Source organism: Saccopteryx leptura, chromosome 10 (genome assembly GCF_036850995.1).
Source record: "Saccopteryx leptura isolate mSacLep1 chromosome 10, mSacLep1_pri_phased_curated, whole genome shotgun sequence".
In the NCBI taxonomy this organism is placed as follows: Eukaryota; Metazoa; Chordata; class Mammalia; order Chiroptera; family Emballonuridae; genus Saccopteryx; species Saccopteryx leptura.
The window spans coordinates 9,744,247-9,766,857 of NC_089512.1; the positions used below are offsets into that span (position 1 = coordinate 9,744,247).

The 22,611-nt window shown below is 52.6% G+C and overlaps 1 protein-coding gene across 1 annotated transcript in view; it reads right to left on the minus strand.

Annotated features, from left to right (window-relative positions):
- LIMD1 (LIM domain containing 1) overlaps positions 1–22,611 on the minus strand; it is a 57,391-nt gene that overhangs the window by 16,735 nt on the left and 18,045 nt on the right. Inside the window, exon 2 of the mRNA XM_066352119.1 lies at positions 11,942–12,043. Within this exon, the coding sequence (XP_066208216.1) occupies positions 11,942–12,043 (102 nt within the window). The remainder of the gene's footprint in view (positions 1–11,941; positions 12,044–22,611) is intronic.

A 22,611-nucleotide genomic window follows, 5' to 3' on the forward strand; every position in this document is an offset into this window, starting at 1 on the left:
TTAAACGCTATCGTCTGCATTTGGTAAAGTTTCAGGCTCAGAGAGGCTGGCCCAGGAGTGAGTGGGCAGGGCGGGGCGGGGACCCAGGCCGGTGTGACTCTGAGTGCATGCTTGTCCCACAGTGCCATGAGACGCCCCCCACCCCCGTGTTGAGTGCACACCGGTATGTGGAACCCAGTTTCCTCCTACCAGGGAATGGAGAAGGGAAATTTCCATTTCCGAAGCACTTTCTATTTACTGGGCACTTTACCTACATTATGTCTCACTTAATTATCTTGACAATTCTGTAAAAATCTCTTGCAGTGGCACACACATGGGTATAAAATGACTGGTGACGGGCTCCTAGCTTCTCCCATAGGCACGACGGTGGAAAGGTGCCGTCAGCAAGAAAAACAGCAAGCAACCGCGTCCTGAGGAGCAGGGCGGCAGAGGGAAAGTGATCACTGCAGATCTGGCCCATGAAACAGATGCTAACTAACCTGGAAACTCCTGGAATCACAGCCACTGTCCTGAGAGTTCCTTTCGAGAGCGGGACCCAGGCCGTCCTCACGGCCATATAAGCGAGGACAGCCGACCACCGCTAGGTGGCCCCACAGCCAGGACCAGGACGGGCTGGCGCAGAACAGCCCACGGAGAGCTGCAAGCTGGCCAGTAGAAGAGGCTGGCCGCGGTCACTTCCTAAATCCTGCAATAATGTGACCCGCACTTCGGGCAGTTCAATCCACTTGTCGCTGTGCGCAACGCCTACACATCAGCCGGGCCCCTTTGCCTATTGGCTAAAACCAAGGTAGCAGAACTAGGATTGACACCCAGGTCAAAGTCACCACACTTCCTGCCACACATACACACTATCTCTTTGTCCCAGAAGAAACCTCTCTCAAACCAGGCGGAAGAAGGTGGATTTCTTACCCTTCCCAATCAAACGTCACGGGAGTCGAGTGGGGACAAGTCTCCCTGTCCTTACTCCCTACAGCAGCACATGCATGATGGCGGGGACACCAAGGTGAGCCAGCCATGGCACCAGTGCTCAGAGACCGTGGACAAAGTGGAACGGTAGAGGGCTGAGCACTAAAGTCCGAGGCCAGCGGTTCTCAAACCTCAGCACGCTTCCCAGCCAGCTGGCGGGTCTGTGAAAACACAGATTTCGGGGTCCCAGCCCCAGAGATTCTGACTCGGCAGGTCTGGGAGGCGCTGAGGATCTATCTGCCTCTCCCGGGTGGCGCCGCGGGTACGGGCCCAGGGACCGCGCTCGGAGAACCACCGAGGCCGGGCTCTGCCCCAGCACTGCCACTTGGTGAGATCCATCTCGGTCAAACAAAGGTGCCGAGACCTCGCCCACCCCTGAAAACGCAGCCTCAAACACAACGCCAGTGGAGGGAGAGGGCGCGACAGCGTGACGTCTTGAAGATCCTAGTTTCGGAAGAATCATCCCGCTCTGGGCAGAGGAGTTCCCTGCCCCAGGAAACAGCTAGCCATGCGCATGCCCGAAGCACAGCAGTCAGTGTTTTCCCGAGCTTCAGAGAACAGTCACCAAAGTTGCTCTTTGAGTTTATAAAATATTGACTAACAAATGTCCAGACTCATTAAGAATGCCCTGGAAAAGCCACTTCTCATAGACACAGCGAATGAATATTTTATCTCTGCCTTCGGGGCGCCTGCAGCTGAAAGCTAGCAAGGCTGATGTGACAGACGCCAGCCGCGGAGGGTGTCACAGTCAGCATCTCATCTGACCACTGCACCAACCGGCCACATTCCCCATTCTCCTTCTCTAGAAATGGAAGTGACACATCTATTCTGGAAAAGTTATCGATCCTTACCTGTAAGACCTCACCACAAATTTCAGTATCCAAAATATCTCCCTCAAAAGTAAAAATGTGAGGTTTGCCTGACAGGGTGGTGGTGCAGTGGATAGAGCGTGAGCCTGAGATGCTGAGGACCCAGGTTCGAAACCCCGAGGTCGCCAGCTTGAGTGCAGACTCATTGGCTTGAGTGTGGGATCAAAGACATGACTCCACGGTCGCTGGCTTGAGCCCAAAGGTCACACTGGCTTGAAGCCCAAGGTTGCTGGCTTGAGTCCAAGGTCACTGGCTTGAGCAAGGGGTCACTGGATAGGCTGGAGCCCCCACCCCTTCTCAAGGCACGTATGAGAAGCAATCAATGGACAACTAAAATCAGGCAACTACATGTTGATGCTTCTCATCTCCTTCCCTTCCTGTCTGTCTGTCTCTCCCTCCCACTCTCAAAAAAACAACAGTGGAACAACACCATTTAAATTAAGAGGGGCTCTCTGTAGGGAGCACACCCACGTCTTTCCCCAGCCCTGGCCCCAGGCGCCTTTTCCTGCCTCTCTCTCCTGACCTTCCAGAACCTTCCTTCTGTCTCTGACTTGTTCCCTGAGCCTGTTTCTCTACGGCTCACTCCCACCTCTGTGACTTTCTAAACTTTCTCTTATAGTTTGAAAAATAAATTAAAAGAAAAGAACTATCAACCTAGAATTCTATAACCCAACAAAAAATACCTTTTAAAATCAAAGGTGAGCCTGACCAGGCGGTGGCGCAGTGGATAGAGTGTAGGACTGGAATGCCGAGGACCCAAGTTCGAGACCCCGAGGTTGCCAGCTTGAGCACAGGCTCATCTGGTTTGAGCAAAAGCTCACCAGCTTGGACCCAAGGTCGCTGGCTCGAGCAAGGGGTTACTCGGTCTGCTGAAGGCCCGCGGTCAAGGCACATATGAGAAAGCAATCAATGAACAACTACGGTGTCGCAATGAAAAACTAATGATTGATGCTTCTCATCTCTCTCTGTTCCTGTCTGTCTGTCTCTGTCTATCCCTCTCTCTGACTCTCTCTCTGTCTCTGTAAAAAAAAAAAAAAAAAAAAAAAAAAATCAAAGGTGAAATAAAGATGAACTCAGACATTCAAAATCTGAAAGAATTTACCAGCAGCAGATATGTGTACTACAGAAAGAAGAAATTGTGAAAGTAGTCCTTTCGTTCTGGCATGGATTTCTGAGAGACTTTCTTCTCCCCTATATGTATCTTACAATGCGACTATATTACCTTTGCGATGTATAAGACACTAAAAATAATCAACTTCACTGATTATTTCTCATAAATAAGTGAACTTGGGTTTAGAAACAGAGACTTTACTGCAACTGTCCAACACAGCAGGCACTCGGCACATGTGGCTATTTCAATTGAAACTTTAATTAAAGCGAGATAAAGTTAAAATGTCAACTATTCGGTCACACTGCCCACACTTCAAGTGCTTCACAGCCACATGGGGCGTTGGCTGCCGTATGGACTCCTGTGAGTCTGGAGTTCAGAGAAGCAGCCAGAGGCCTGCAGGCGAAATGCAGGTACGGGGCACTGGGCGGAGAGGCCGCTGCAGGTCACGGCCACGTTCCCAGGCCGCGTCAGGCCCCTGGGACGCTCACCACGATGCACGCACCTGGGCTCTGCTCTCTAGACTTCGGGGGTCAGGATCTCTGCAGGTGCAGCCAGGCATCTGCATTCCAAAAGGCCCCTCGTGACTGTGGCCAACGCACAGTAAAGGGTGAGGACCGTGGGCGCGATGGCAGGAACGCACGTGGCAGGCCACCAAGAACTACTGAGTTGGGACCCCAGTGCCCCATGTACCAGCTGTGCCGCCTCCCTGAGACTCCACCTCTTCTTGTGGAGTGTGGCTGGGAGGCGAGGGGGGGGGGGCGTGAGGAGACAGAGCAGCTGCTCCATGGACGCTGGCTGATGTTACAACCGGCACCAGAGGCCCAGAAGCCCCGATGGAAACTGGGGGAGTAAAAGCAATAGTCGGTGAGGAAACACGAGAGAGAGAGGAAGTGAGGAGGGAAGGGAAAGTAAAGGAGAAGGAAGATGAAAGGGCCTGTATTAGTCAGGGTTCTCCAGGGAACAGAACTAACAGGGTGTGTGCGTGTGTGTGTGTGTGTGTATACACAGATGGGTTTATTGGCTCACATAATTATAGAGGATCACAGGTCCCAAGATCGGCAGTCAGCAAGCTGGAAGCCCAAGAGAGCTGATGGTGTCGTTCTAGTATAAAGGCAGGAAAAAAACAGATGTCCCAGGTCCAATCTTCTCACTCGTGGGAAGGTGAACCATTCTGTGGTATTCAGGTCTTCAACTGGAAGGATGAGAGCCATCCATTTGGAAGGGCAATCTGCTTTATTCAGTATATATATATATATATATATATATATATATATATATATATATATTTTTTTTTTTTTTTTTTTTTTTTTTTTTAATTTGAGAGAGACAGGAAGGGAGAGAAAAGGAGGAGAGAGATGAGAAGCATCAACCCGTTGTTGCTTCACTTTAGTTGTTCACTGATTGCTTCTCATATGTGCCTTTACTGGAGGGCTCAAACTGAGCCAGTGACCTCTTGCTCAAGCCAGTGACTTTGGGCTTCAAGCCAGTGACCCTTGGGTGCAAGCCAGTGACCCTTGGGCGCAAGCCAGTGAGTGATCGTGGGAAGATATTGATGATCCGGTGCTCAAGTCAGCGACCTTGGGCTTCAAGCCAGTGACCTTTGGGTCCAAGCCAGTGAGTGACCTTGGGATCATGTAGAAGATCCTGCAGACAAGCCAGTGACCCTGTGCTCAAGCTGGCGCACCCATGCTCAAGCCATGGAGCCTGTGCTCAAGCTGGCGACCCCAGGATTTCAAACCAGGAACCATAGCATCCCTGGTCGACACTCTATCCATTGAGCCACCACCTGATCAGGTTCAATGCCCCAATTGTTAATCTCATCTAGAAACATCCTCACAGAGAGACACACCTAGAATAATGTTTGATCAGGTGTCTGGGTACCCCATGGCTCCTCAAACTGACACATAAAATTAACCATCATATGACCAGAGTTGGGACAGAAATTTAAGAGAGATAGAACATTTAAGAGAGCCAAGGAGACCCAAGCAGTGTCTATGATGTCAGAATAAAGTCCAGACCTCCAGAAAAGATCTCCGTCCCTAAGTCCAGGATCCTGGCTCTCAGATGAAGCACCCAGTGTAACACCTTCGTGCTAATTAGGGTGTAGTGCCCCCTGGCATCGTGGTACACTCTCCATTCTCCTCTGAGAGGTGGGGGAACAGGTGACACATTGGGTCCAACCAGTTCTCATCCCTGCTCTGGGATTACTGAAGGAAAGGAAAGCAGACTTCTACCCAAAACCAAGCGTGTGCTTGGAACGTAGGTGTGGCAACTGATGCCATAGTTACACTGGAGTTACAGGTACAATCAAGTTCAAAAACCCAACTTGGTCAATGTGTCACCAGCACAAAGAATCTAATGTTCTTCTATGTCAGGAACTCCGTGGCCTCTGGTTGAGTCCACAAAGTCGGCCCGAAGAAACCAAGTCCGGTCCCAATTCCAGGGCTCCCAGCAGAACTCTTCGCTAGAGGCGGACCGGGGAGAGCCTTTGATAGCACGCCAAGGAGAAGCTGCCCTCTGCTCTCTGCCGACCCGCACGGCCCTTAGCCCAGCGGTCTGTTCTGGTTGTTTCCTGATTTCTCCTTCGCCCACTGATTTCCTTTAGGATCTGCCCACTCTTCTTGACTCACATTCTTGATCTTCAGCTTCTTCCTTAGATCCAGCTGACTCATTTGGCTCATGCATAAATACTGAATACGATGGGAAACATTGGGATGACTCCGCGGCCCAGAAATTCAGGGATCAAAGGCCTTAAGACGGAAGAGATTTCTGATCAAAGTCCTCATCCCATTTCTCTGCTACGGGTGCAGCCGCTATGGAGTTCTAGGTCCCCGCCTCCGGGTCCCCGGCAGTATTTCTGCATTCACAATCAGGGAGCATCCGAAAACCCAGACTTTGTTATCAGACAGCCCCCCGTCTGCAGCTGGACCTGAGACGTCGGGGCAAGACCCCGTATCCAGACCCAGCCCCTGTCTGCAGCACACATTCTCTCTCAGCTAAAGGTACTGAGAGAGTGTGTGTGTATACAGAGAGTGGCTGACAGCAAGGGCTGTCAGTCCACACAGTCCTGGGCTCGAGTGCCGACCACTGTACTTAACCACCACGTAGCCAATCACTGAACTCCCCAAACCACGGTCTGCTCACCTGTAAAATGAGGGTGACGACAATGCCGAACTCACAGGATTGTTACAGGATTCAGGGAGCTTCCGCGGGCGGGGGGTCGGTGTGGGGTCAGGCTGGCAGCGCGCTAGAAAGCTCCCCTATAAATGATGATGTAGTTTCTATAACGTCACTTCGCTGCAACATTGAGGAGGTGTCTTGGGAACCTCACCCTCGTTTCTGTCAACTAGCTGATGGTGAAACTGATTTAGCTATACCTCATTTTGCTTCGAGTCTTAGAACAGATCGATGACATTAAGGGAGGCCTTACTATATTTATAAATATGGTGATGACTGTTTTGAGAAAACCTGCCATGAATTAAGGAAGACCTCCCTAATTCAGGCTCCGCTCGTGCAGACTGAGCATTTCCAAAGTCAACGATCAAGGTACACAGGGTTTCAGAGGTGGGACTGAGACTTGGTAAGAAGAACAAAGTAGCCAACCGGAAGCCTCCTGCACTTCACAGCTGCCCAGAGGGTGAGTCTCGGACACGGACTGGTTCGCCAGAACCTCTGCCCCACATGCTGGCCTCTTTCCTACTTGTTACATTTACCTGGGGGAGTGGAATGGCACTCTATTGTTTCAGATCCAGGGAGTTTGTCCCTTACACAGACACACACACACACCCCGCCCACTGGGTCTAAACGTGTGAGACTGCACTAGAAAATCCATTCACAATTCTACACAGGCATGAATGTTTGGCTTTCGGACGGGGAAATGAGCAATGACATGCCTTCTTTTTTTCTTTTTTTTTTTTTAGATTTTATTTATTCATTTTTATTAGAGAGAGGGGGGGAGAGAGAGAGAGAGAGAGAGAACAGGGGGAGGAGCAGGAAGCATCAACTCCCATATGTGCCTTTCCCAAGCAAGCCCAGGGTTTTGAACCAGCGACCTCAGCATTTCCAGGTCGACGCTTGATCCACTGCGCCACCACAGGTCAGGCCAATGACATGCCTTCTTAATTTTGCTGTTGTTTTTCCCCTCAGGCACGGCTGACAGGTCACCGGTTACCCCCACCTGGGAAACTGAAAGTCACCAGTTCTGGCCTTGGCTTGCACATCACAGCACTGTCCCCTATCTGGCCCTGGGTGGCCTTCCTCTGAGTGCAGGATGGCACTGGGCACAATTCCCATCACCCCGGACCGCTGCCCCCTAACCCCCACTGCCAGGACCTGGGCACCCCAGGTCCCATGAGCCCCGGGGGAGGAAAGCACTGGACTCTCTTATCTAGCCCATCACTTTCCACCTCACACAACACCGACAGCGTCACGAATAAGCCGTGACACGGGAACCAGGTTCCCCCGGCTCCAGGATGGAGTTAGGTTCATCTTTACAAAATGAACAAAATCTTATTTTTCTGGACCTGCAGCTGCCTTGGTGTGAGGACACAGAGCCTCGCCTTCTTTGTCCCTCAAAGTCATTTCCAGAAGGTGCCGACGGGAACGCCACTTGACCCCACCAGTCCAGCACACTTTTCCCTCCTCATCCACCCCTCTGAAGCCACAGATGGGCGCCAGCGTCCCCTCAGACAGGCCACTTGACGCCCGGTGGCTGCCAGCCACGGCTGTGCCCCCCCCACTGACCCTCCCTTCCGCTCCTCGGTGTGCCGAGAGTCCGGTTGGGGGCACGGCCACTTGCGTAGGCAGCGCCTGTTGGGGGAGATACCCACAGCACACATCTCCATGGCAACCAAACACATGCTGCTCAAGGAGCATGTCAAGAGGGAAGGAACTCGAACAAACCACAGAAACGCCCACACACGGCACCCTGAAGCTACTTCTGGGAACAAACACCAAGGACACAATTCAGCAGAGGGGGGTAAGAATGCGTGCGCAGGGACACTCGCCAGGGCTGTGGGCGGCCACCGACAGGCTGGGGACGCGCTGATGCCACAAACGCTGGGCCGCCACCGCCGCCGCCGCTCGTTACCAAGTAACGGTTCAAATGATCATTGTGAAGACGGCAGAGGCCCAGGTGCGTTTATGAGAAAAGAGTAAATCAGAACATATACGACACCTTTACTCGCTATGATAATGATTCTAAAAACTTTGAAAAATTTATGGACAAATTTGAATAAATTTGGACAAAGCCTAGAAGGGAAAATTCAACTGAGAACACCTGTGTTACAATAACACAACAGCCTCTGCCTCCAAAGTTGTCTTGGTGACTGTCACGCTGTTCTCGCAACTAAACACGAGCTGCACGAGTCGTTGCTTCTCGTCAGCAGTGCGGAGCCGCCCCGGGGTGCCCTGGAGTGCACACCCCCACCCCAGAGGGACGGCCCCGCCCAGGACCCAGGAGGATGGGAGGCTGTCAGTGCATCTTCCTAACCCCCTCCGGGGTGCCTGTCACTGCCACGAAACCACTTCTCCAACCACAGGTCAGGCCCAGAGTTTTGTTTTAATAAATTATCGATACAATCCGAGAAGTGAGTGTGTACTCACGCGTGTATGTGTGCGCGCGCAGTTACAGAAATGTATCTCTAGAGTGTTTTAAGCTAGATTATTTTCATAAGTGAAACAGGGAAACAGGAAAATACAGACACCCATGTGCACACTCACAAGCACGCGCACTAACCCATCAGGGAGACGAGGACGTACGAGGCTAATCCAGATTTGTAGCCTCGGATCCTGGTGCCAGCTCCATGCTAGGTTTTCCATCCTGAGAAACTTTCTTCCCGTCTCCGCGCCCCCATTTCCTCTTCCCCCAAGGAGGAGGGGCGGGATTGCATGAGCCTAGCCCCCGCGGTGCCATGCCCCCCATGCCTGCCGGGGTCACAGACACTCCTGAGAACCACAGAGCTGGGCCCAGATCTCCCTGGGCCTCCTGCTGCGAGCAGTCACAGGGCAGCAATGGTCACTCAGACAGGCACACACTTCCAGTGTCCACCAGAAGCTGCTCAGACACGCTGGGGACTGTGGCCACTCCCTCCGAGAAGACAGGAAGCTGAGTTATTTATACACAAAAGGAACAGTGGTGCAGGCCGGGCCTCAGGGCACACAGGAGGCTCGAGCTCGCTTTCTGAGGGAGTCCCCGTCTCCCTGCCGTCAGCAGCTCTGCTCTGGAGCCTGGATTGCTGGCACCAGAGTCACAGAGAGTGTGGGTCACAGTCTAGATGAGAACCCAGAGAGAAAGCAGGGGCATGACACACTCAGGAGAAATGGTTCCTTCTCCTAAGGAGAACCGGGAAGGCTTCCTGGATGAGGCAGCTTTCGAGCTGAGTCCTAAAGGCTGGTCCGAATTTAAATGTATAAAGTGAGTACAGAGAGGAGATTCTAGGGAGACGTGGCTGTGGAGAAGAGAAATTCAGTTTGACTTGATGAGTTAGTAGGAAGCAGTGATGGAGACCAGACCACAGAGCACTTGAGGGCTGGACCAAGCACACAGCCGGAGCCGCTCCTTCCTCCAGCCTCTGGGCCCCTCCTAATACGAAGCGCTCAGCCGCGGATGGTCACGCCGTCACAGGAGGAACCGACTGACTCACTCCCAGTGTTTTCCCCAACAACTCTCTTTGTTAAAATAATTGCCCGGAAGACAAACAGATTCTACTTTTTTCTCTTTTTTTTTTTTCCGGGAAATGGAGCAAATATTGAGAAATTGATTAGCAGGAGCCTAAAGTCAAAGACAATTTTTAAAAGAAGGTATGACCAGAACTCTTGTCCAGGTAAAACAGGAACATGTGGCAGAGATTTAACTGAACTCATCGGTAATGAGGGAGCCAGCGAGATGTTACAGAAGGAGACTGCAGAGAACCGCACGTGTGTGGCCACCAGGAACGCCGACACAGACTTGCTAAAGACGTGAGACCAATCAATAGTGGTCAATCCCCACAGGGCGACAGTCAACCCCCCCCCCCCCACACACACACACAGTTTGCACTGTCTCGGAGGAGAAACGTGTGTGCTGCTGTCGGGACTGTGCCACCTGCAGACCGTGATGAGGCGCAGGGACAAGGCAAGGCCTAGGCGTCCGAGAACCCGTCAGCCAGACAAGGGCGTTTCCGCGCAGGGCGCTCCGGAGACTGCTGGCCCATTTCAGTCTTTCACGGGTTTCCCTACGAAGGTGAATAACGATCAACACACAAACTGTAACCCTCAGGCACATGTGTTATGGGAACCGGCAGCAAGGACTGAAGGGAGGCTCGGAGCCTGGCCATCGAGACCGACTGGGCAGGTGAGAGGCAGGCCCACACCCCGGTTCACTTCAGACAGGGAATCAGAGGCCCTCCGGGGCTAGCCCACGGGCCGCTGAGAGCAAGCCCCCCCCCCCGCCCTCCAGAGGCTTCTAAAATGAGGAGCCGGCACTAATCCGGGTGCTCAGCCCTGGTCACCGCCTGGAGTCGCCTGAGAAGCTTTGAACTGTACACTCGCCCCACTCTAGAAATTCCATCCATGGATCGGATTCTGCTGGTCGCGGTGGGGTCGGGCGTCGCCGGCTCTGAAGACCCCCGGTGGGGCCGGGCGTCGCCAGCTCTGAAGACCCCCGGCTCTGAAGACCCCCAGCGGGGCCGGGCGTCGCCGGCTCTGATGCCCCCCGGCGGGGCCGGGCGTCGCCAGCTCTGAAGACCCCCAGCTCTGAAGACCCCCGGCGGGGCCGGGCATCACCGGCTCTGATGACCCCCAGCGGGGCTGGGCTCTGATGACCCCCGGCGGGGCTGGGCATCACTGGCTCTGATGACCCCCAGTGGGCGGGGTTGGGCATCACTGGCTCTGATGACCCCCAGTGGGCGGGGTTGGGCATCACTGGCTCTGATGACCCCCAGTGGGCGGGGTTGGGCATCACTGGCTCTGATGACCCCCAGCGGGGCCGGGCATCGCGGGCTCTGATGACTCCCAGCGGGGCCGGGCATCGCGGGCTCTGATGACTTCCAGCGGGGCTGGGCATCGCCGGCTCTGATGACCCCCGGCGGGGCTGGGCATCACTGGCAATGATGACCCCCAGTGGGCGGGGCCGGGCGTCGCCGGCTCTGATAACCCCCCGCGGAGTCTCACGAGCAGCCGGGATGGAGAACCACCGGGCCAGACGGTAGGACCCCTTCCTCCCCGACCCTCTGGCTTTGTCGTGGTGTCTCCTTTCACCTGACAACTGCCGGCCTTGGTACAGAATTGGAGAACAGCAGAGGGACATTTTCCAAAAATGCTCCTCAAAACTGATCTTTGGTAGAGACCATAAAACAAGCACAATTCGTGACTTGGTCAGACTCGGCAAACGCCCAGAAAGGGGTTAGAACCTTCCACTGTGGTCGCCATCGAGTCCGTGAGAAGTCTGCCGAGCTGAGCACAGGCCTGGTCCCCCAATTTGCTACTTTCGTCACCAGGCAGTCACAAAGGTGCCCACGGGCATGTGTGCTGGTAGGTGCTGCCACTTGTGCGGAGTGCACACACATGGGCATTCGTGTACACACCCACACTCCACACCATACGTCAGCCTTCAGATCGAAGACCGGAGGCAGAGTCATGCAGGGCCCGCCTCACACGGGGCACCTGATTCCTCACCTTTCGGCCCCCACTGCAGGGGACAGAACTGACCATGGGCAGACCTCTGACAGGCATGACAAACTTGATGTTATTAGGGATCACGCTGAAGCCACTCAACTGATCGCCCAATCCATCCCAGGCAAGCCCCGACGCTCCGTGATCAGTCACCGTACCGTGATGGGCCCCGCGTTGGTGGTGGGAAAGCCTGCTCTAGAAGGCACTGTCCTTTCAGGGGGGGCCACAGAGGCTGGGGGCCGGCGTCCCCAGGATGGATGCTCCTCCCTCCCCTCCCTTTCTCGGCCCCCGCGGTCCTGACCCTCCCCCCACACCCCACCCCCCCTCGCACCCACACACTTACTGCAGGCTGCACAGGTGAAGCAGGCGTCGTGGTAGAGGTTCCCCATGGCCTGGCAGGCCTGGCCGGCCCCAAACACACCTTTGCTGCATTTCACGCAGGCACCTGCGAGGACAAGATCACACCGGTGAGTCGGGAGGACACAGTGGAAACTGAGTCATGAAAAGCAGATGAACAAAGCCAGACACTCCCGCCCACAAGCGGCCCGTCCCCAACCCCAGGAGTCGCTCCTCGGAAAGGTCTCTCTCTCTCACGCTCTCTCCCTCCTCCGGCCTTTCAAGGATCAGTGCTTCCAGCCGCAGGGACCAGCCACCAGCCAGGAGCCTTCCAGCAGCAGGGACCAGCCACCAGCCGGGCACCTTCCAGCAGCAGGGACCAGCCACCAGCCGGGCACCTTCCAGCAGCAGGGACCAGCCACCAGCCGGGCGCCTTCCAGCCGCAGGGACCAGCCACCAGCCGGGCGCCTTCCAGCCGCAGGGACCAGCCACCAGCCGGGCGCCTTCCAGCAGCAGGGACCAGCCACCAGCCGGGCGTCTTCCAGCAGCAGGGACCAGCCACCAGCCGGGCGTCTTCCAGCAGCAGGGACCAGCCACCAGCTGGGCACCGGGCCCCCCGCTCCGCCCGCTGGCCTTCACTCTGGCCGGCCGGCCTCCCCGGTGTCAGCACAAAGCTCTCCGAGTCTCCCACAGTCTGGAGGACAATGCCCAAAACACAGCACCACGATCACACTATGCCAAGCCTGCAGGTTGCAATGTTTCAGCTCAATGATTCCCTTTAGTTCTCAGTGGGAGCACCAGCGAGGATTCGCTCTCCTCTCTCTTTACAGAAGTATCAAGCCCCCAGCCCCAGGTCCATCAGACTGCAAACAGGTGCTCTCCCCCTACCCCCATCACCTGGCCCCTCAACTCGAAACGCAAGTCCCTAGCCCCTAGGGCAGTGGTTCTCAAACATTTTGAAGTCAGGGCACATTTAAAATCCTACGAGTAATTATAGGCTCACTATATACAAATTTCTGAGAAATATGTTATAATAATTAAGTCAAATATTAAAGAAAAAAAAATAAAGTCCAAGCGTGCTTTTATGTTAATTAAATGAAATAAATATGACATAATTAAAGTTAATCTGACATTAAAAAACATTTTTGTTATATTTTTTGTTATGCTTTTTAGAATTCATAAAAAAGAGGGGTTAAAAAAAATTTTAAAATGACAAAAAAGTTATCTTTTTATATATATAGATGCATTCTTAGTAAGATTTAGTAAATTCGGCAGGTCCCGGCTTAAATGTGTTAAGTTTTTTCATTCTTGTGTTTATGAGAAACATGAGCCTGATGTGTCCTAGCGATTTCTTCAATGTTTGGGCATATATTTGAAAGGCAAACTCTCATTTCCTATTCAATACATGGAAGAATTCCCTTTTTACTCTTAATTGTGTTGAGTGCAGAAAACCCCCACCATACATATCATCTTAACTTTACACCAAACAAAGGATAGAAGAAACTGGCTTCCAGTCTTTCTGGGGAACATGGGGGGGTAGTGTCAACAATCCAGCACCACAGCTTAACAGCCTTTTGCAATCTAATCAGGCAAGTGAGGTGGGGGGTTGGGCAGACTGTCAGCTTACAGCCTATTGCCCATACCTCTGTCCCCCCAAAATCTAAACTCCAAAAACCCTGTTGGTTTTTTGGTCCCCAACAGGCACATATTTCTCTGGAATACCATAGGGCGCACCTGGAAATCTTCTAGGGCGCACACTTTGAGAACCACTGCCCTAGGGTCTCAGCTCTTAGTCTTGCTCATGCGCTCCCCTGCCTGGCACCCTGCGCCCACCTTCTGTCCCTTCAAGTCCTTCGGATCTCCCCCCACCCCTCCGGCTCTCAGGCTCTGAGGCAACGTTTTTGAACTTCTGGTGAACCAGAAGCCGAAGAGCCAGGCTCTAACCTGTAGCTTCCCTCCCACTCACTTCCCACACGGCTCAAGTTAATAATCCAGTAAGTTCTCTGAGCATCACCTCTTAATGAGGACAAAGAGGTTTGTCCCCCACTGCCTTGCATGTTTGCAGGAACAGCAGTAAAGGCTGCTTTGCAAACCAAAAGTTCTGACGAGTTCATCTGCCTCAACTACAACATGTCTACTGAAACACCTGGTCTTGAATTTGACACCACCATCTACTGTGATCCATACAATGGGGTGACGGTAGCCCCCTTTCAAGGTTACTGTGAGAGGCACATGAAGAGTGCTCAGCACAGGGCCCTTCATTGACAAAGGCTGCATAAACAGGCACACAAATAAAAAGGATGATAATAATGTCATTGCGCTCCAAAAGAAGTAGCGTCAGCATAAAGTGAGCTCTGACACGTTCCAGGCCCCCTGGATGTCACCCTGTGCATCAGCCCGAAGTCTCTCCGTCTGGACCAATCAGAAGCTGTGCTACCCTAGCCCAGGCACAGAAAGGGGGCCCTGGAGTCCCTCTTACAAAGGCCCCCCCCCCATTATGGTCAAATGAGAAACATCACAATTATGTAAATAATGCAAGATACTTTTAAAAAGATTCAGGGAAATACACCAAAATGCAAGGAAGGATTTCTTTAGATTGTAAATTTATGGCTGGTTTTATACTTCTTTGCAGTGACTCGTGCCCTGGCCAGGTAGTTCAGTTGGTTAGAGCGTTGTCCCACTGCTCCAAGGCAGTGGGTTCAATCCTTGGTCAGGGGACATATAAGAATCAATCAATGAATGAATAAATAAATAAGTGGAACAAGAAATCAATGTTTCTGTATCTCTCTCCCTCTTCCTCTCTCTCTTCCTCCCCCTCTTTAAAATCAATAATAAATAAAAGTAATTCTTGTAAGAGCAGGCATTGCTTTATTGCTAAAAAAAAAAAAAAAAAGCCGTCTCAAAAAAAGTCAAAAAAAGTTTGAATATGTTTAAATACACAGTATAATGTTAAAATTTTTGAAAAACCAATTCTATATACACACACATATAGGACTAGAGCTCCCCCGGCACCCAGCAGGTAACCAGCTCTCATACTTGGTCATCAGGGGCTCAGGCTGAAAATCCCCTTCCTTTCTGGCCCCGGAGTTGAAAGCCTTGCGCTTCAGAGTTCCTGTCGCCGCAGGCTGACAAACCACCATCTTCAGGGGAAGTCCAAGCCAACACATGCTTCGTGAAATGCACTCGTGCCAACCACAACAGGTCCACAGAGAACACACGGAGCCCAGGGGCCTCCAGCCGCTCCACCAAACTCCTCGAGGAACCAGGTGAGCCATCTGTGTAGGAACTGTATGGGACCCCCAGGAAACCAGCTCTTGGGGGGATCTGCTCATGGAAAACTCTAGAGAGCACAGTTTGTAGAACACAATGCAGAAAAGTCGAAAGAATCACACAGGGACCACACACACACACACACACACACACACACACACACACACACACACCCCCCACCCTAATTCTATCACTGTTAATATCAACCAATCCAATAATCCATCTTACTTTTGATGCATTTCAAAGTAAGTTGCAGACGGTCATCCACTTTACCTGAACTCTTCCACCTGCAAATTATTCACTAGAGTTCACTATTTCCTTACCATTATTTTTCTCAAGATAAAGTTCACAAATAGTCAAATACACAAATGATAAGTCTACCAACCAATGGGTTTTGGCAAATGCCTCCTGTAACACAAACTCAAGTCAAGACAGAGAGCATTCCCAACACTGCAGAAAGTTCCAAGGCCCTTCCCTTCCACCTTCTCTTTAATCACTATGAAAGGCCGGTGTGTGTGTGGGTGCACGTGTGTGTGCAAGTGTGGTGTGTGCATGCGTGTAGGCTGAGACTACTGGGAGCTGGTATTTCTGTACCGAGCAAGCAGTGAAGTTCATAGAGTGCCCCCATCGCTATGAAATGGAAAATGTCAAGGAATTCAGAGGCATCAGCATTTCTTTTTCTCTAAGAATTTCATCTACAACGTAGGCTGCTCTTAAGTCGGGAAACCTTCAGTTCTGCACAGGCTGGGAGCTGTGACAGTCCGCAGGGAAGCTAAGGTGAAGACGGCGGGCTCCCGTCGTGGCCACTCCCCTGCAGGGCTCTCTCAGCAGGCCCACCCCTCTAGAAACCAGAGGAGACAGCAGCTGCTGCTGGGACACGGAAGACTGGTCACTGAAGCAGGCTGGGCCAGGTGGGGCCGCTGGGGTGTCCGACGTCTGGGAGCGTGGGGAAGTGAAAGCGATGGCCTTGACGTGTGTGCCACTGGAGAGGCACCTACCGTGCTGGCGGCAGGTCCCGGGTCTCCTGGGCATCTGCGTGCCTCCGCTAGCAAACTGCACCTGCAGGACGGGGGCCACACCTGGGCTGTGGCCTGGGCAAGTGTTCAGTGAAGAGCTGTTGAGTTGAATCACTTCCTATGTAGCTCCACATACAGCCGTCCTCTCCCCTCCCCACCCCGTACCTGGGGTTCTCATGGCCGCCACCCCCCCCCCCCCAGGTAAGTACCTTTTACAGAGATTCAGTCTTATTCATCTCTGAACGCCCCAGCCACTGACAAAGTGCACTTAGTATGCCCTCAACAAACAGGTAAAAACAGAAACCCACTACATGGCCATCTGCACGATTCAAATGCAATAGTGGGCCTGACCAGGCGGTGGTGCAGTGGATAGAGCGTTGGACTGGGATGCGGAAGGACCCAGGTTTGAGACCCTGAGGTCGCCAGCTTGAGCGCGGGCTCATCTGGTTTGAGCCAAGCTCACCAGCTTAGTTGGACCCAAGGTCGCTGGCTTGAGCAAGGGGTTACTCGGTCTGCTGAAGGCCCATGGTCAAAGCACATATGAGAAAGCAATCAATGAACAACTAAGGTGTCACAATGAAAAACTAGTGATTGATGCTTCTCATCTCTCTCCGTTCCTGTCTGTCTGTCCCTGTCTATCCCTCTCTCTGACTCTCTGTCCCTGTAAAACACAAAACAAAACAAAAAACCCAAATGCAATGGTGGGGGAGAATGCTCCTGAAAATATCAAACATCAAGCAATGGCGTGGTGTTAATTATTCTATGTGGTGGTCCCGAGCTCTACTACTTCCAGCCCCCCCCCCCCCCCGGTCCCAAGTGCCCTGGTTGACCTGACTCTGAACCTGGACACCAAACAACAAGCCTGGTTTTTCCGACAGTGACCGAAGCACGCTCAAAGCAAGCAGACCAGACGGAACGTCAGAGCAGCATGATTCTAACTGCTCACCAACAGGAACAAAACCACCCGAGAGCAACACCACTTCCTCCCTGCTGATCACCGTGGCCTCTTCGCCGAATCCCCGGTACAAACGATACTGCAAAGAGCAGAGGAGCCTGGGGTCAAGGGCCTGGTTTACAGGTGACCGCAGGAAGAGGACCAGCCCTCAAGACGGCTCAGCCAGGAGGAAGGCCGACAGGAAAAGCTCGTGAGTCCGTGGGATGCTGTCGACTCACAACGAAGATGTGAACTCATCTTGTTCGGGTTAGGGGAATAAGATCAGAGCGGCTGCCTCACTCCTGCTCACAAAGCCAGCGGCAGGATGACCAGTGTCCTCACGCGGACACGGACACTGCCACGCCTCCCGGGCTTCCTGCTCCTCTCTCTCGACTTCAGGCCTCGCTCCCCTCCCGGCAGCCAGCGGAGCGACCCTGTCTTCTGGCTTCCTCTCCATCCGAGGGCTGTGACCTACTGACTTCAACCTCGCCCCCCATCTCCTAGTCCATTCGATCGGCCCTTCGGGCTGCTGCTGTCCTTTCTCACCAGGCCAACGACCTCCCACAGACACAAAGCAAGGAAGGACCACCAGTCACAGGGTGAGGACGGTCCCATAAGAAGCCACGTAAGTAGGAAACTATTTTGTCCTTGCGGTCTGTGGTAAATGGACAGAAAAGAACCGTGTGGGCAGGAAATAGATTCATTCCTCCTTCAGTAGGGGAAAAAAAAAAATCAAAGTCAGTTTCATGTTCTAGGAAATAATGCACCTACCAGACTCCTGGCTGGGAATTTTCTTCCAGAAAAGGAGCTGCAGCCAATACCCCTTTCTGAAACTCAAGTTCTAGAAGGACAGATGCTATAAGCTGCTGAAGGTCAGACTGTTGGGAGGGTCAAGAAAAAGAACTCATTTTTTTTTTTTTTGTATTTTTCTGAAGCTGGAAACAGGGAGAGACGGTCAGACAGACTCCCGCATGCGCCCGACCAGGATCCACCCGGCACGCCCACCAGGGGGCGATGCTCTGCCCCTCCGGGGCGTCGCTCTGTTGCGACCAGAGCCACTCTAGCTCTGGCCAAGGGCAGAGGCCAAGGAGCCATCCCCAGCGCCCGGGCCATCTTTGCTCCAATGGAGCCTTGGCTGCGGGAGGGGAAGAGAGAGACAGAGAGGAAGGAGAGGGGGAGAGGTGGAGAAGCGGATGGGCGCTTCTCCAGGGCCTTTTTTTTTTTTACCTGTGTGCTTTCAGTCAGCATGATTATTTTGAGATTCACCTATGTTACTGCATGTACCAAGAGTTTGTTCTTTTTCATTGCTGAGTAGTACTCCATTGTAAGGTGGGACCACAACTGCTTTATCTACCTACCTGCTGGTGGGCATCTGGACTGTTTCCAGTCTGGGGCTGTTACAAACAAAGCTGCTTGTGTACAAGCATCTGCGTGGACACATTTCCTTTCTCCTGGGTAAAGCCCTGGGAGTGCAACAGCTGGGTCTTAGGGTGGGTGTACATCGAACTTAAGAAACAGCCAGTTTCCCAAAGAAGTTCTACCATCTTCCAGTCCCACCAGCAGTTCATCAGAGTTCCTATCTGTCCACATCCTTGGGACGACAGTCTTCGAACTTTTACTCATTCTAGTAGGTACATAGCGGCATCTCTATAGTTTCTCTCCAGTGACTAATGATCCCTATCTTCTTCAGTGAGGTGTCTGTTCAAATTTTTTCCCCCTTCTTTTTCTTTGCTGAGTTATGGGAATTTCTAATCTATTTGGGATACAAGTCCTTTATCAAATACAGGTTTTATAAAGATTTGCCGGAGTCCCATGAACTCCAGCTGCCTTAAGTCTCCCCGGACTCACAGTTGCATTTCAACTCAAGAGTCTGCTGGGCTCTGCCTCCCTCTTCCCCGCTGTGTGCTGCGGCCTGGAGACCCCTGGGCAGTGAGCCCCAGGGGCAGTGAGACTCCCTTCCAGTAGTACACCCCCCCCCAATAAACCCCCACCCTCTGGCATTGAGCCCCCTGGGCAGTGAGCTGTAGCAGTCACAGGGCTCACCAGTCCCTCACATGTCACTGTCCTTCACTGCCTGCCTGATATCCGGTATCTTGAAAACCCCTGGTTCACATCTTTTATGTGGGTTGTTTTTTTGTGTTTTTTTGCTTTATTTGTTTGTGATTATTTCATTTCAGGCAGGAGGTCAACCCAGTCCCTGTCACTCTATCTTCAATAGGAATTATTAAACATCGTATGTGCCAAGCACAGGGCTACACAATTTATAGGTGTTTCGTCATTTAATAACAATCCTATAAAAGAGGAAGTGTCACCATTTTACAGATGAAGAAACCGACATTCAAAGATTAAAAAGAAGGCCCACAGTCGGGCTGCCTCTACGCCGCGCCCACCCCTCTGTATGTGTAACGGGCTACAGGAGTAAGGGGGAAAAGAAGGCCCAAGGGGTTCGAAACTTAACGTTTCCACATTTTCAGGCACCAACAAATCCACACACAGCAGCTTCCTGGTGGGAGCAGAGCCCTTTCTTGGCAGTAGCCTGCGAAGGAGGCCAAGCCCACCCTCCTCGGACCAGAGATTGTGGCTTGGGGGTCCTGGGGTCCTGGGCACGAAGGGCCCCAGCAGAAAGTACGCGTGTGCCCGGGGCCTCTGCCTCCCAAGATTACCTGGGGAGCTCAGGAAATGGAGTGAGTTTTTTGTTTTTTACAAGGACAGAGAAAGTCAGAGAGAGGGATAGATAGGGACAGACAGACAGGAACGGAGAGAGATGAGAAGCATCAATCATCAGCTTTTCGTTGCGACACCTTAGTTGTTTATTGATTGCTTTCTCATATGTGCCTTGACTGCGGGCCTTCAGCGGACTGAGTAACCCCCTGCTGGAGCCAGCGACCTTGGGTCCAAGCTGGTGAGCTCTTTGCTCAAGCCAGATGAGCCCGCGCTCAAGCTGGCGACCTCGGGGTCTCGAACCTCGGTCCTTCCGCATCCCAGTCTGACGCTCTATCCACTGCGCCACCACCTGGTCAGGCCAGAGTGGTGCCTTTGTTAGGACCGATGAACCTGCCCTGACACATCACTGTCACCAGAGGCCACAGTTTACATGAGGGTTCACACGTGGTACGTTCCATGGCTCTGGACACATGTATGAGGATAGGGAACTACCAGTATCATGTCCTGTAGAGTATTCTCCCTGCCCTGAAAACCCTCTGTGCTCCGCCGACCCCTCCAAGCTCCCCTCTAACATCTGGCACCTGCAGTTCTGCCATTCCCAGAGTGTCACGCAGCTGGAGTCACACAGTGCATGTGGCCTTTTCAGAGTGGCTCCTTTCACTCAGTCATATGCACTGAAGGTTCCTCCACGTCTTCTCATGTCTTGAGAGCTCATTTCTCTGTAGCGCTGAGTAATACTCCACTGTCTGGATGTCCCACGGTTTATTTATGCATTCACCTACTGAAGATGACCTCTTGGTTGCTTCCGGGTTGTGGTGACTGTGAACACAGCTGCTATTAATATCCATGTGCGGACAAACACGAAGGAGCACGATTGGCAGACTGTATGGGGAGCATATGTTCTATAAGAAACCGGTCTATGTCAGGACCTGTGGTGGAGCAGTGGATAAAGCGTCGATCTGGAAATACTGAGGTCGCCAGTTTGAATCCCTGGGCTTGCCTGGTCAAGGCACATACGGGAGTTGATGCTTCCTGCTCCTCCCCCCTCCTCTCTCTCTCTCTCTCTCTCTCTTTCTCTCTCCTCTCTAAAATGAATAAATAAAAAAATATTAAAAAAAAAAAAAGAAAGAAACCGTCAAACTGTGGCAGCAAAGTGGCTGTATGGGATTTTTTTTTTTTTTTTTACAGAGACAGAGAGAGTCAGAGAGAGGGATAAATAGGGACAGACAGACAGGAACAGAGAGAGATAAGAAGTATCAATCATCAGTTTTTCGTTGTAGTACCTTAGTTGTTCATTGATTGCTTTCTCATATGTGCCTTGACTATGGGCCTTCAGCAGACCGAGTGACCCCTTCCTTGCTCAAGCCAGCAACCTTGGGTCCAAGCTGGTGAGCTTTAGCTCAAACCAGATGAGCCCGTGCTCAAGCTGGCGACCTCAGGGTCTCGAACCTGGGTCCTCCGCATCCCAGTCCGACGCTCTATCCACTGCGCCACCGCCTGGTCAGGCTGTATGGGATTTTTAAAAATCATAATATTCCCACAGGAAAGGTCAAGGATGAGGGACAGCTTCCCATTTTAAAAGATTACAACGGAGGCAGGAGCCCCCAGGGAAGGTGTGAGCCCCTCGCCCACCGCTCTCTTGCAGCTCGTGGTGTTCCGCCAGGTAGAGCTAGTAGCACACGTCTCCTCCCATCAATTTGAGAGTGAGCTTGCTGAGCTCAGGCCGGGCCTAGCTGCACGTATGGCTGTGTCCCCACAGACAGAAAGAAATCAGAGTGCCTCACACACAGCAGGGGCCAAATAAGCACTGAACGCACTCAAAAGCCAGAGCAGGGGGAGGGAGGGCTTCTCGGTTCAGGAAAAGGTAAGAGAAGGCGCAGCCACAGGAAGGCCAGAGGCATGTGCACAACTGTGGGGTGAGTCATGTGGCAGCACTGAGCCAGCTGGGCTGGAGGGGGCAGGGCTGGATGTAAGGAAACTCCAGAGGGGCCCAGGGACCCAGGAGGGGATGGGAAGTGACTCTGATCCAGGGGGGGCGGGGGTGACGGAGAGGAAGCGCAGAAGACAGACACTGCACATTTCGGGCGGAAGGCAGGGCTTCAGAGCAGCTGCAGGGCCCTGGCCCGCGTAGCTCCACTGTTAGAACGTTGTCCCCTGTATGCCAAAGCCGTGGGTTCAATCCCCAGTCAGGGCACATACAAGAATCAACCAGTCAATGCATAAATAAGTGGAACAACAAATTTATGTTTCTCTCTCTCTCTCTCTCTCTCTCTCTCTCTCAAAATCAATCAATCAATCAATCAATAAAAAGGGGCTGCTGAGAGTCCAGGAGGGCAAGGCTTTCTCCTAAGATGCTCTGAGACTCTTACCAACAGATGTGACCCAGACCTGCGGGGCTGCCCCCAGGCAGAACCTCGGGGAAAATGGGGACCCTGGACTTGCCCCTCCCAGGTGGAGGCTACTGCTGGGCAGCCGTCCAGAGCCTCACACACACTTCATGTGATAGAGAAAATCCGGGCACCGATGGCAAACACTAACGCTATGACTTTCTGAGACGTAACGTCCTCTAAGAGGACAGAGCAACGAAACAGGCCTTCCTAAAAGCTCTTCAAGGTAGGAACGTTCACTCCTAAGGAAATGTGACGTTTTATTGTTCCTGTTGTCACCGCCACCGCCATTATTGTGGCAGCTCCGTATGGACAGCACTGGTGAAGTACAGACTGTGTGCAGCAGTGGTTGTGAAGCTGCTTAATGGGGGAGAAAGTTTTCTCAACTCCACCTAACAGGCAAAAG